This window comes from Cyanistes caeruleus, chromosome 6, assembly GCF_971803275.1.
Source record: "Cyanistes caeruleus chromosome 6, bCyaCae1.hap1.1, whole genome shotgun sequence".
Taxonomy (NCBI): Eukaryota; Metazoa; Chordata; class Aves; order Passeriformes; family Paridae; genus Cyanistes; species Cyanistes caeruleus.
Window position 1 is genome coordinate 53,022,097 of NC_141706.1, and position 14,021 is coordinate 53,036,117.

The 14,021-nt window shown below is 39.2% G+C and overlaps 1 protein-coding gene across 1 annotated transcript in view; it reads left to right on the top strand.

Annotated features, from left to right (window-relative positions):
- The window catches only part of SLC24A4 (solute carrier family 24 member 4), an 82,865-nt gene that overhangs the window by 48,312 nt on the left and 20,532 nt on the right, over nucleotides 1-14,021 (top strand). Inside the window, exons 3-10 of the mRNA XM_086893074.1 lie at nucleotides 3,438-3,514; nucleotides 4,650-4,724; nucleotides 6,562-6,646; nucleotides 8,123-8,226; nucleotides 8,970-9,044; nucleotides 10,010-10,035; nucleotides 10,700-10,753; nucleotides 11,787-11,872. Coding sequence (XP_086749200.1) covers nucleotides 3,438-3,514; nucleotides 4,650-4,724; nucleotides 6,562-6,646; nucleotides 8,123-8,226; nucleotides 8,970-9,044; nucleotides 10,010-10,035; nucleotides 10,700-10,753; nucleotides 11,787-11,872 — 582 coding nt within the window. The remainder of the gene's footprint in view (nucleotides 1-3,437; nucleotides 3,515-4,649; nucleotides 4,725-6,561; nucleotides 6,647-8,122; nucleotides 8,227-8,969; nucleotides 9,045-10,009; nucleotides 10,036-10,699; nucleotides 10,754-11,786; nucleotides 11,873-14,021) is intronic.

Consider the following 14,021-nt stretch of genomic DNA (forward strand, 5'->3'; position numbering starts at 1 on the left):
CATTTCTGCACACAGTGATGAGTTTGTTCACTGTCACTGAGGCATTACTACATGTGTATGAACATAACATCAAGCCTGGGGAAGATGAGGATCTGGAATGTGAGAAGGGAATTGCACACAAATAGAAATACATTTAAACACAGAGGTGCCTAAAGCTGTTTGCAGTGCTTATACAAATTCCACAAACTTTAAATATTCAAGCTGGCTTGTGGGTATGATTATTGAAGGGGTAGAAGAGGAAGTATGTCATTCTATCTTCTGTCCATCCTTCATCCCCTTACACATCTGTTCTGGGTGAGTCTGATGATCAGCAGTCCCTGAGTGCCAGGGTGCAGGGGTAGGCATTGCAATCTGTAGCTGTAATAGGTCCTGAAGGGACAGAGGAGCAAGAAGTAGGCAGTAAAAGGGGCAGTGAGCTTTTGTGTACACCATGTGCCTAACTCCCTTCCTGCACAGGCAGAGCTGATTCCACACAGCCTTCAAAAATCTCCAGATCCATTTTCCCCATGAGGAAAAATGTTAGTTGTAGCAGGCTTGAACGCTTAGCAGGTGTTAAGACTTGGCATGTTTGTTGTGAGTAAATCAACTGCTAATAAGGTGAAGAAATCACATGTCAAGGCAGGTTATAAAACCACAGATCCACGTGGTTGTTGAAATGGTTGTCAGGCTAAGGGGATTCTGGAACTTAACTTGATTGGCAGCCTGCCCGTCAGAGTATGGGTAGGGCATGTGGGAACAATGCTCTCACGGTACCCAGCATTAATCCGCTATCAGCCTACGTCAGGGCAGGTGTCACCAGCATGCCGGGGTTGCCCCAGCTGCTTCGTGCCAGCTCTTAGCTCCAGAGCCATGCAGGCAGCTTATGCTGTGCAGCTGCTCTTCTATTCTCTTCTGAGGCATGCTCTTTGCACACCTTGTATAGCTCTTTAGCCACAGACAGCTCAGCCAGAGCTTTTTATCAAAGGTGAATCATCCTTTCTGTCATGCCATAATCAAGGATTTTTTTTTATGTCCATGACTCAGAGAAAAAGGTGGTGGTGTCCCCTCTAAGTCATAACTGGATAAGGTGCTTTTGTTTCCCCACTCATTTTATGATTGGAGAGGGAACAATGAGGGCAATTTCAATATAGACTTGGCTTTCCTGGTGCCCTCCCTTCCTCCTGAGATCTGTGCTGGATAAGATGAGCTGCAGGACCCATGAGTTTGCAACAGTACCAGCAGGATAAATATTTCTGTATTTCTATCTGGTTTTAAGATGATGGGTGTATGTTCCCCTCCCTTTTTTTGGCAAAGGTTAGCCCCATTAGATGTACTGCTCTTCATTTCATCTCCTTCTCCCATCTGTTCTGTCTCTTCTCGGTAGAAACCAAGGAGATTTAGCTCCCACTCAGGCAGCCAGATAACTGCATCTCTCATACATGAGAAAATATCTCTGTGTGAAGCAGAGCAGTGCCTTGCTGTGCACACACATCAGATTGTACCACGAGGGCAGACTGCTCTCCCAAACTCTGATAATGTCGTATTCTCTCCATCAGCTTATACAGATGAGGGAATGCCACTGCCCCCTTCAGTTAAGTGTTGTTGAATTCCCAGGCCTAAAATAGGACCCAAGGGAATCCAAACAGCTTTTTCCTGAGTAACCAGATTATCACAGTAGTAGGTAAGAAAAATAAAGCTACGATACAGCTAGTAAATAAAGAACAGAGCATGTAGATAAGGTATATAGAATTTGAAGATGATCATTAGACCAAGCTTATGATTATTTGGATAATAAAGCCATAAAGACAGCAAATGTTTATACAGTAAAACTCCATACTGTACCTTGGAACTCACTGGTAGGTGGCTGTTTCATTAAGGAAGAAATCTTGCCTACTAAGCTCCAGAGTTTAGTTTAATTTCCCTGACTTCTTTTAAAGAAGATTTTGAATTGTCTCATTGTGAGAAAAACTGCACGTTATGAGTTCTTTGTGGAGTGGAGCATTATCTTTGAGAAAAGCTGTCTTTGTGTTAATTCATGTAATATTATCTCTGTGAGACAAGCAGGTATTTATTACAAGTAGTTATTTATTACTAATGCTTTTATCACCAGAATACACTGCTATCACTGTCAGTGAAGCAGGACAGTTTGTAGTGAAGCTGCTTTGCTTTTGTTTTGTGACTTCATGCCTACACTTGTTTTTATTTTCTGGCTCTTACCTTTGATGTCCTCAGGACTTCTGATTTCCTATTTGGTAATAACTTCAGATAAGTGAAATCCCCTTAGAAAGATTAGAAAAATAGTGATTTTTATTCATGCTTCTTAAAACTTCAGTTTATACTAACTTAACCATTTTTAACATTGCTCTGGGAATATTATACAGACATCTGAAGTACAGGTAGCTTCCCAGATAACACATCCAGTTTGCCAGGTTAGGAGACAGGGATAGATTCCTTGTGCCATATGGTGGCAGTAAGGGGGATAGCACTTCTGGCACAAACACCTGTGATGGGAGCTGCACCCCTTTGCATCCAATTACGTGAAAAGATCTGCCTCATGTGCAGGGTCCTGTTATCATTGCTGGAGACTCGGGCCAAGGCTCTGTTCTTTGCTTTCCTGTGTGTATTCTCACAGCCACAGCTTGAATGGAGGAGACAGAGGGAAAAATGGGGCTTGCAAAGAGAAAAGTAGCATGTGTGTCCTGAATACATCCATGTGGGCATGGCATTTTAACCAGTGATGTAGGAACAACCATATTGTGTAAGATGCCAGCAGCTGTAGATCTGGGTCTTTTCTCCGACAGGAGAAGTTTCATTAATGCTTTTCTAGTTACTAATCACTTCAGATAATATTAGTTTTTAATAGGCAGAATTTATTAAAAAACACATGCCTTGTGTGCTTACTAATTTTTTACTATACATTCTTTAATGTGGTAGGGAATAGCTGCTCTGGAAAAAATTTGCTTTTGTCAGCTAATGTAACTGACAAGAAGTTCTTAAAGCTGATGGTTTTTCAGTATTATTCCAGAAGAGTATTCCACTCTCATGGAAGGGGAATGATACTTCATATTTTATTATACTAGATATTCCTTTATTATTATATTTAGCAGTGTATTACTACAAGGAACCTATTTGGGTGTTACATGCATATAGGTTTCTGTTGGCATCTTAAAATGTTTGTAAAACATATAAAATAGATTAAAGCATTGCTGGTTGCTGCATCTTGACCAATAGTTTGTGAATTATCCTGTACTGTGTTCCTGTAAGAGTGTCAACTGTGATTATACAGTGTCTCAAAACTACAGAGCACTAGAGAAATTCTGAAGTGACAAGCTGTAATGTAATATATCAGAAGAGGCACTTATGTTTGGTCATATGTTTCTACAGATGCTTCCTTATTTTTCATGCTTCCGTTTCTACATGCTGTACATTTTTTTTGAAAATGTATGTTTTTCTTTCAGCCATTAATGAGTTTCCTGAAGATATATTTACAAATAAAGAACGTCAGCAAGGAGGAATTCTGCTTCATATCATTGCTGTAAGTTTTTCTCTACTGTGTCTCATTTTTGGTTTCCTTTTACTCAATTTTTATTTTTTAATAAGATTAATCATCATAGTGACCTTACTAAGTAGAGTTCTGTATATATCAAGTTTTTAATACTTTGAGTATTTCTAATGTGTCTATATGAGTACAATTTCTTAAAAGGTCACACCTTGGGGACACGGTATAGTTGTGGACTTGGTATTGTTGGATTAACACTTGAACTTGATGATCTTAAGGGTCTTTTCCAACCTAAGTGATTCTATGGCTCCATGATTTAGGAAAATGATGCAAGTCTGAATTTGCAGCACCTATTCATTCGCCCTCTTGGAAATAAAATCCTGGCAGAATGGATCACATGACATATATTTCATGTTTTATAGAAAGAGTTTGGGATTCCTTAATTGATGACACCAAGCATGATGTGGAAGTTTCCTGAGTCTCTTCTTTTGTGCCTCTGTGTAATAGATGCAGTTATAATTTCAAAAAAACCCAAATCAACCCTGAAGAAATACAGAAAATATCGTGTGGAGTTTTATTTCCTATTGTATTAAAAACAAAACAAGTGAGGTCTGCAGGCTCCAGTTTTTGATTCCCAGCTCAGAGAAAGTAAAGTATAATGGAGTTGTGTTTGATGGACAACAGCAGGATTAAGTCCACTGCCTGGGCACAGCACAAAAAGCTGCCTAAGGCAGTGGGAGAATCACATGGATGCAGGGAACCAGGATCATTCCTAAGTGTTTTGGTTCAGTGATCCATGGCCAGGGTCCACTTTTACTTTCTGTTTAATTAATTGTTCTGATAATTAGTTAAAAATATAGAAGGTGCCTACATAACTTTGTAGCTTTACCTGTTGCTTTTCATTATATGAAATCTGTTGTGGCATCCTGTCAAAGTGTGGTACCTTTCATATTTTAGGGTCTGACAAACATTCTTGTTCTAAATGAGATCTTGCATTCAAAAATCTAGTTTTATGTCATAACTTTATCAACAGGGAGATTTTTATTTGGAATGGAATAAAAATTGAAGCTACATATTTCTGCTAGTTTGAATAAAGGTAAAAAAATTACTTTTTTTCCTCTTTTCATGTACAGACAAATCTGAAGTATTCCCTGATTTATTTTCTTTACAGGCTCTTTATATGTTTTATGCTTTGGCCATAGTATGTGATGACTTCTTTGTTCCATCCTTAGAGAAAATTTGTGAGGTATGTTAACAAACTTTATTACTCTTTTAGAAATTTATTTAGAGAATCAAAAATTTTGTATCATCATTGTTCAGAGGTCTTTCCTATCTTTTTGGCTTTGACCCTTTTCAAATGATTTGACCTTCCCTCAAAAAATGAACCAGTGGTCTGTGCACACTTGTTTCTCTGGTCACACTCAAGCAGAAAAAAACCCAAAGATTTAATGAGATCATATGGTAAAGCCCACTCTTAAATACCTGAAGCATGTAAGTAGGAGAGGTATGGGTTATGGATGAGTTGTGTTTATTATTGTACTCCATGTATCTTGTGGAAAGATATCATAGCTACAAAAATTAATATGGTGGCTATAAAAATTTTATTGCATATCTACCACCATGTCAGCAAGGAGAAGGGAAGTAAATGTGGCCCTAGCATAAAGTGGAAAAAAGAGAAAATGTGTGAGAAAAGTATGTACCTTGGATATGGAATCAGAATACATATTTTATATGCAAAAGAAAAAAGTAACATAACGCCTTTACATAATTTTTGAGAAGATTTTGCAAAATTATGTGTTGGGATTCTAATTGAGTTGATTGTGACAGAGTAGAATTTATACATGGCATGTAAATGTTGTATTGAATATGATTTTGGTAAACAAAATAAATACATTATACAAATGTAGATTTTAACTCCTTTTTAAAGGCAAAATGAAAATCTCATCTCCTTTTCTTTTAGACAAGAGTAACCATTTTCTGAAAAACTCCTGGGGACTTTTTTTGTAGCTAGTTTAAAAGTCCGTTTTCCTGGTGCTAAATGTACTAAATACCTGTTGGTGTTACTCAGAGCTGTAAGCTTACACTTATCAGTAGAAGAACAAATAGAATAATAAGGGGGGTGATCAGTAGTAATCAAGTACTCAGTTGGGATCTTTTCTTTCCCTTTCCAGATGTTCTGTATTCAGCATGCACCTTAGAAACTTATTTAAGTTACGCGGGTTGGTTGTACCAATTACTGGTTATTGATCCTTGATAAAACCTGTACATCTTATCTTATGTTCTGAACATTTAAACAGCTACCAAGAGTTCTGATAGCACACTTAGGTTTGAGCTCCTGTAGCAGTATGAATGGTAATAGATCATATTAGTGTTTATGTTTTGTCAAGATGTGTAGGATGCCATTGTTATCAGCTTAAGATGTTGTCAGGCAAACTGCTTGAAAAATACAGGATTTTTTTACTTCTCCTTTTGTCACTATTTACTCTTCTATTCTTGAAAGAAAAATAATGTACTAAAGATGAGCCTAGAGACTCTCAAAAAGGAAAAAAACGCCTCCATAAAACCATGTTTATATTTCAGAGGAAAGATCTTCAGACCGCTAAATTGATGCAGCCCACTTGTGGACCTGCACGTGTTCATGCTGGTCTGAGAACTCTAAGTTATCTATATCCTATTAGAGCTTAAGAGACACCATCATAAAAATAGATCTCTCTACCATACACAGCCCTCCCTGTGTCTGAGTGGACTAATTCTATCTGTGTCAGCGGACTCACTTTTTGATTAACACAGTTGAAAAGTGAAGCCAGAATCAAGCCTGCTGTTTGTAGGATTTATTCACAAAGGTTATATTTTTCTGTTACCGATTTTCATTTTTAAATTTTAGAAGCCTTAAGGGTTGGGGAATTGAATGACTGTGTTTAGAGTTACAAAAGTAAATTAATGAAAACAATTTGAGATGTTTACAATCCTTTTAAATCTGCAGAGATACTTTTCTTTAATCAGCTCCATTAACATATATAACTGTAGAACTCCACAATGTAATTACAGTAGCAGTACTGAAATTACTGATTGTTTTCTTCTAGAAACTACATTTGAGTGAAGATGTTGCTGGAGCCACATTCATGGCAGCAGGGAGCTCCACCCCAGAACTGTTTGCATCTGTTATAGGTATGGAGCCCACACACAAGCTTTTTTGAGATCTGCTGTTAAAGAATCAGCAGTAGATCAAGCACAGGAACCTGTTCTTCTGACAATTAATAATCAGCAATTGCAGCTGTCAGGTAGTCTGTGGTTCATGGTATAATTAACTACTCAAAATATCTCATGAAACTGTGAGTCTTCTCTCAAAACACAGAGAGGAATGTCTGATTCTGAACACAGGATGCAAAAGAAGAGATTTATTGAAGTCCCTTGAGAAGTAATTTGATATATTTGGAAATAGATTAAGAGCAGCCCTGAGGAGAAAGACTTGGGGGCGCGTTGGATGATGAGAAGCTCATCATGATCTGTCACTGTGCAGCCAACGTGCACTTGCAGCCCAGAAAACCGACTGTGTCCTGGGCTGTACCAAAAGCAGTGTGGCCAGCAGCTTGAGGGTGGTGATTCTGCCCCTCTACCCTGCTCTCCTGAATCCCCACCTAGAGGAAGAGATCTCTAAAGGACATTTAGTTCATCTGGAGCAGCGACATTTCCAACTGGATCAGGTTGCGAAGAGCTCCATCCAACCTAACCCTGAATGTTTCCAGTGGTGGGGCCATCTTTGTGCCAGCGTCTCACCACTCATTTAAAAACATTTATTCCTTTTATCTAGTCTGAATCTATTCTCTTTCAGTTTAAAAACTCCTTGTCCTAGGGGCCCTAAAAAGTTTGTCCTCCTCTTTCCTGTAAGATCCCTTTAAGTGTTGAAAGTAACAACATCTCCTCAGAGCCTTCTCCTCTCCAGGCTGAACAAGCACAGCTCGCTCAGCCTTTCCTCAGAGGCAGCCGCCCCGCTGCTCTGCCCTCAGCTGTCCCTCTGCAGCAGCCCTTGGCAGCAGCACTCCAGCTGTGGCATTTGTCCTACCAAATTTCAGTAATGGCAACTAAGTTGTAGCTTTCTAGCAGCTCAGTGGCCTAAATTTGATAAATCTTTATAGAAGCCCTTGTAGGCTTTATCCCAACTGACATTTTTACAAACTTTAGGGAAATACTGTCCAAAGAAATGCACAATAACCTCACATTCAACTTCTTGAAAAGCAGTGAGTGTAAGCCTTTAGGCTCTGTTTAGCAATCCAGTATCTTTGTCAAGTTATCTGGTTGCTCACCTTGGAGAAGGATTTCTGTGCTTTAAATGGAGATGTTTTAGGCTGATTTGAATGGACTATTGCACAGCTAAAAACTAAGCTGTGAACCAGAGAACTTACTGTTGAACTAACTAGCTGAGAAATCATTTACTAAAAGTACACCTGTAAAGGTTTTAAGTCACAGCTGGGGAGCTGCTAGTTAGATTAAAAGCACAAATTATCACACAGAGGAGGGGCCCTTAATTATGAAGCATGTTTTGGTTAATCTTTGAAACAGTCTCTACTTTTCAAGTAGTACATGTTCTGAGTGACCTGAAATTAAATGGCAGAGGTATTTATGTATGTTTTGCTCCCTCTGCAGGTGTATTTATCACTCATGGAGATGTAGGAGTTGGGACCATTGTTGGTTCAGCAGTTTTCAACATCCTCTGCATTGTTGGTGTCTGTGGACTGTTTGCAGGACAGGTTAGTAAGATACTTGTCTTTACATCGTTCAGTTGCTTACAATTTAGATGTTTCCATGAGCATATATTAAAAAAACAAGAAAAAAGGCAAAATCACAGACAAAAATGGCATTGTGAAAAACCTCAAGGATTGGAAGACTGCAAATGCTTTACAAATAGCGAATGTTTCCAAAATGTTCACCTGTAGTGTCAGCACTCTTAACATGTAGCATACAGAGGAGACTGGTTCCTCTTCATACAGTAATGTGTTTACAGTCAACTGATCAGTGGCATCTGCTGATCCTTCCTGGTACAGTCAAAGAATCTGGGACACAAGCATGAGATTCTCCATTTACTCAATAGATGGTTAAACTGTTTATCATATTCTTTTAGGTATTAAGTCAAATATATCCACAGAATAAAAGGGATGAGGAACAATTGATTTGCTGCAGTACAATGAATTGTACTTTACAATTGAAATTATGACCAAATCAAGTATCATTAGTAAGAAATATATTTCAATAATCAAAGTTTCTATATGATTTTTATTACTGATGCTTATTATAGATCCATTGTCTGAGACTGGTACTTCTTCATGGTGGCATAAAACTGCATTTGGTTTCAGAATTGTTTCTAATTATAATAATAATTACTCTGCTCACGTGCCTATTTTTATTTTATTAAATAGTTATTTTAAGATAGGGGCCTTTTTGTTTGTTTTTGAAATGCCGTATTTTTGTTAGCTGAAGGTGTGGTATTTTTCAGGTGGTTTGTCTCACCCAGTGGGCTGTGTTCCGGGATTCTGTATACTACACAATATCTGTGATCATACTTATTGTTGTAAGTAGTTCTCTTACTAGTTACTATGTTTCATTGCTTGAATTTTTGGAGGACCAAAAAATCAGTGTATTGATACATGCTGGCAAGTGATTATTTTCCTAGCTAGTTCTAGTGGCATGTGGAAGTGAGGGCTGAGCTCCACAATGTTGTATAAATATGAAAATTTAATACAGCCCCATGGAATATGTGCCCACCATGTCCATCAGTGTCCATTCATTTTGTACCTAGGGTTTGTAAGTTCTGCTGTGGGATACTGTTGTGCAGAGCACTCTCCTCAGAGTTAAGAGACTTCTTGTTGTGGAGGTGAAAAATTTTGAGCTACACATTTATTTTAAATAGAGAAAGGTGGCTGTTTCTTGCTTCTACACAGTAATTTTATTTCAGATTTGGGTAAGCTTTTCCATGTAGAGAACAGATCAGATACCACTTTGTTCATCTAGAGCAGTGTAGTAGCTCCTGAATGTACACATTAAATGTTTCTGGTGGCAAGGCTGGGGAGAATCCACCAGTCTGTATCTTGTAATACAAGTGGATCACTAGCTGTGTATTCAGTAACAGCAGTTACACAGGGTGCAGTAAAATGTGTGTAACCACTTGACCCAAGAGGAGAAGTGGCTGCCTGTTCTGCTAAAACTAGTCCAGCTGTTAGAAGCACTAAAGAATCAAGTTTTTTTTTGAATAAGTGACTTTGCTGTCATTTGCACAGCATAGCATGTAGGTACATGAGTGTGTATCTGTCTCTCACATGCTTGCACCGTTTCCCTTAACAGTACTTGAAACAGGCCTTGTTCACAAGGTTTGTGTTTTGTGAGGGGCACAATCCATACAGTGGAAGTTCTTGTTAGAGAGGGTCAAAACTTGAGTAGGTCTGTCTAGATATGGCTGATACTTGCTGAAGAAATTTGGTTGTTTTTTGAGATAGATTAGAGAAATGGTCAATTTATATTTCCTTTTTTTCCTTCTAGTTCATATATGATGAGAAAATAGAATGGTAAGTTGTGTAAATAATTCCATGCAGTCCTGTATTTGCCATGAGGCTCATCAGTAAATACAGCTGTAGTGTAATTTCCTTTTCATTCTACACACTGGGAGTATGAGCTGGATTGAACACATAGGAAATGTGTTTTTTGTTTGGGCTTAGTTTTTGTGATGGTCACAGAAAACTAAAAGAAAATGTGAGAATCAGGAAACAGACTCTGTGTAAGGCCTGAAGATTCCCATGTGCAGAGAGAGAAACCAAACCTCTTCTGCTTTGTTAACATTTATGGGGATGCCAGGTGTTCCAAAGGCCACTCCAATGTAAATCCTAGTAGATCATAGGCACCTTCCAACAGTGCTCTCAGAGTGCCTTGCCTGTGCTTCAGCAGTGAAATGATGAAAGGCTTTGGTGTTGCAATCCTCAGAAAGTAGCTGTGGTTTCAGTCTGCATGGCACACTGCTGAAATACATGCATTGCATTTTATTTGCATGTTTATTGAAACTCAGGAGTCTGCTTCCCCTCTCATTCTGCTGAGACACCATCTATTCTTAATGATGTGAGTCCTGTGTGCGCAAATGTGGCTTGTACCAGATGCTTAAGGCACACCCCTACATAAAACTTGTAAAGAGTACAGCTGTTTGAATGGACTTCTAACACTTCTTTCTGTCTTTTTGAGGTGGGAAAGCCTTGTACTCATCATTATGTATTCATTCTACATACTTATCATGAAGTAAGTACTTCTTACTGTGTCCTTTGGATGCTAACTGACCATCATTCTTTCGGTCTTGTTTTGTCCTTGTCACAGTCGTGATTCTGTGTAAGTTCTGTTGGGTTCTATGCTTAACCACTTTAATTCTAGGTTTGTGATCAATCAGCAACAAATACTTCCATGTATCCTTTTCATAGTGCACAGAGGTAAAGTAGCTTTCAGAAAAAGTTGAGAAAAATGTCATTGATACAAAGGCATATGAATGGTTGCAGGGTACCCTGGATTGTAAACACACATCATGTCAACTTTTACATATACTTTGTACTCCCTGGAGAACAAGGTCAAGGAACATTAGACAGAGTGCTAAGCATGTATTTATCTTCAGACTATCTCATACCAGGTTGTTTACTCACATCTTCTTCTGTTGTGTCACTGCCTCTGACAGGAGAGTCAGAGGTCTGACTGTTACTGCAAGTGTCTGTGAGTCCACCCTTCTATTGCAAGTTGCTTAGACTTACAACCCTTGGTTGTAACCCTCACAAATCACCCTGTTGGAACTCCCTTTTCTCCTACATCGAGTCTCAGCAGAGTTCATTGCCAGTCCTCCTAGATACCACCCTAGTGCTAAAATAGATACATGCTGTCTTTTGAAGGGTTTGGTCAGCAGTCCCAGAAATGCCCCAAAAGCCTCCCACAGGGAACACAGTACTGAAAGAAACAGTGAGGTGAATTGTGAGCTGATGCAGGAGGAAAGAAACTGCTGTATAGTGAATGTCCTGGCTCCAAAATCCACAGTTCCAGCATCTTGCCTTCAGTAAATCTGCTCTAGTGCCTCTTTGCAGTTTGATATAGGAGAGATAGGTGCAGTCCTTGCTTTCCCATCAGCTTGCCATTGAGTTGGAGAGTCCTTTCTCTTCACTTCCTGTTAGTTGTCAGAGAATTTGCAACTAGGCTTTACTGCTTGCCTGAATAAATTGTTCTCAGATGGCTTAAAAGTTTGCCAAGAAAATGCAAAAAAATCCAACCTTTTTAGACCTTTCTTTTGCCTTTTCAGGTACAACGTGAGGATGCAAAATTTCTTCACCCTTAAAAGCAAGAATGTTGGAAATGGTGACACAGTCAACAATGAGCTGGAAGATGGTAATAAATGTTACGCCTCTAGTTGTGATGACCCATCCATTCCATTACTATGGAAAGGTAAGGCTGAGCAGACAGGACTTGGAAAAAGAGTAGCTCACAGGATATCCTTTCTATTTCTTTAATGCGGATCAAAACAGTGTCACTATTCAATTGTAAGCAGGGTTAACTTGATTATTCAGCTGTCAGATTGCCACATTAAAAAAAAGAAATAATTTTTTTAATATTCTGAAAACAAGCTGCTTTGCACATTGGCAATTTTACTCCCTTTTTGTCTCCTGTTCAGTGATGAGCTACAAGATTGTGAAAGAACTACATTTCTTTTACCAAGAAGGCAATTTTCACTTCAAAAATTAATTTGGAATGAGAAGCTGAGATGTGGATGTTGAAGGAAAGGATGGGGCAGATCAGTGGGCAAGAGGGGTTACATGTTGGGTTCAGATCCTCAGAAGACTGGTTTTCACATGCCTAAATAGTCTGTATACATCACCAGACACATGTAATATCAAAAAATGCAGGTTCTTTGCTATTTCTGTCTTTGTCATAAAGTAAAGAAGATGATATCCAGCTTCTGGTACTGAAATTAAGCAAAAATACCTGAGTATTTTTGGCTTGTTTTCTAAGCCAGTTTTCATCTTTGTCTTATTTCTCTTCTCTGCCATTCTCTCTTTTCTCTGTAGAGCCAAATCTCTCCACTTTCAAAGCACAAGTCATGTGATTTAATGAGTACTTGGGCTGCTCTTAACAAGTGAGGTCTCCTCTGTTCTTCACAAACATCTCCCATTCTAGGAGGCTGAGCTCATCAGCAATGTTGGTAGCACTGGAAAGATCCTCATTTAATAACAAATAATGCCAAACAGGAACTTAGAGCAGACTCAGAGAATCACACTCTTTTCTGTTTTTGGTGTTTAGGCTGGGATTTCTTAAAGGCAGATATAGGTAGCTACAGGTTTATTCAGTGACAGCACACTGCTGCTCTGGTCCTAGATAAGGTGATTAGACAATACTCATTTAAAATTATTGTTCATATGAGCTTGTAGCGTAACTAGATGGTGACTTTGAAATACCTCTCATTTTATAATGAACTTTTGGGAGCATTGTCTCTCATATAATGAGGTCTGTCACTTGGATGTGGATTTGTGTCCATGCAAGGTTCCACAGATGCCTCCTGTACTCAAGTGGAGACATGGGAAAAGGGTAATCCAATGGAACACCACAGATATTAGTGGTTTTTACTTTTTAGGAGTTTGGGTCCTGAGGTCATCTCCCAGCAGGCTCTCCTCTCTAGCCCTTGTGGTAAAGAGGCAATGGCACTGAGTGCTTGCCTGTCCACTTGTTTTCTTTTCAAGGAAATTATTCAATGCTTAGTGAAGAACATGGAGAAAGAAGCAAGGAAGCTCCACCAGCAACTGTCCACATCAGATTTCTTTTCTGATTTTCCCTCAAAGATGCCCTGATACTGCAGTTTCAGTCAGATGCCCTTTGCCTTCTCCATCACCTATTACACAAATACACACTGCATTGGAGGGGCAGTTGCTCAAAGAGCAGGAGTGTGGATAGTGTCGTAGGCAAACGTGGCTGGGATGAGAAGGTACAGAAAGAAGAGATTAAGGATTTGGAGTGAGCAGTGGGAGGGGAGGATGGCAGTGTTAGCCTAACTGCTTTATGTGTCAAGATGCTGTCCTAGAAAACTGTCACATGGCTGCCTCTAGCTTCTCTCCTGTTCTCTCAAAATATGCCATGACCCATCAGTGGCTCCCTCTTAGTTGACACATGCTGGCTTCACAAGCTGAGCTGCATTTTCCCCAGCAGAAGCTTTCAGAAAGGAGCACTGCTCATAGCAAGGAGAGAACTGGGGCTGGCCTCTTTGCCTTGCTTTCAACCACTGGTTAGCAGTGTTTAGGATCCACCAGAAAACCTCTCTTGGCTTCACCAAAGTGTAGGTTTAACCTTAATCTGATTTTCCACAGGAGGAAAACCCAATTACTTCCCATAAAGGAACAGTTGCTTTGGGTGAGGAACTTTGTTTCTAGCAAGGATAGTGTTGCTCAGGGTGCAGGTAAAAGGTGTAACACTGTGTAGTGGTTTAGGACACACTGTAAAGCTCTTTTATGCTTGTAAGGTTCATTACTTTCAAGGGCTTCCTGTGGTA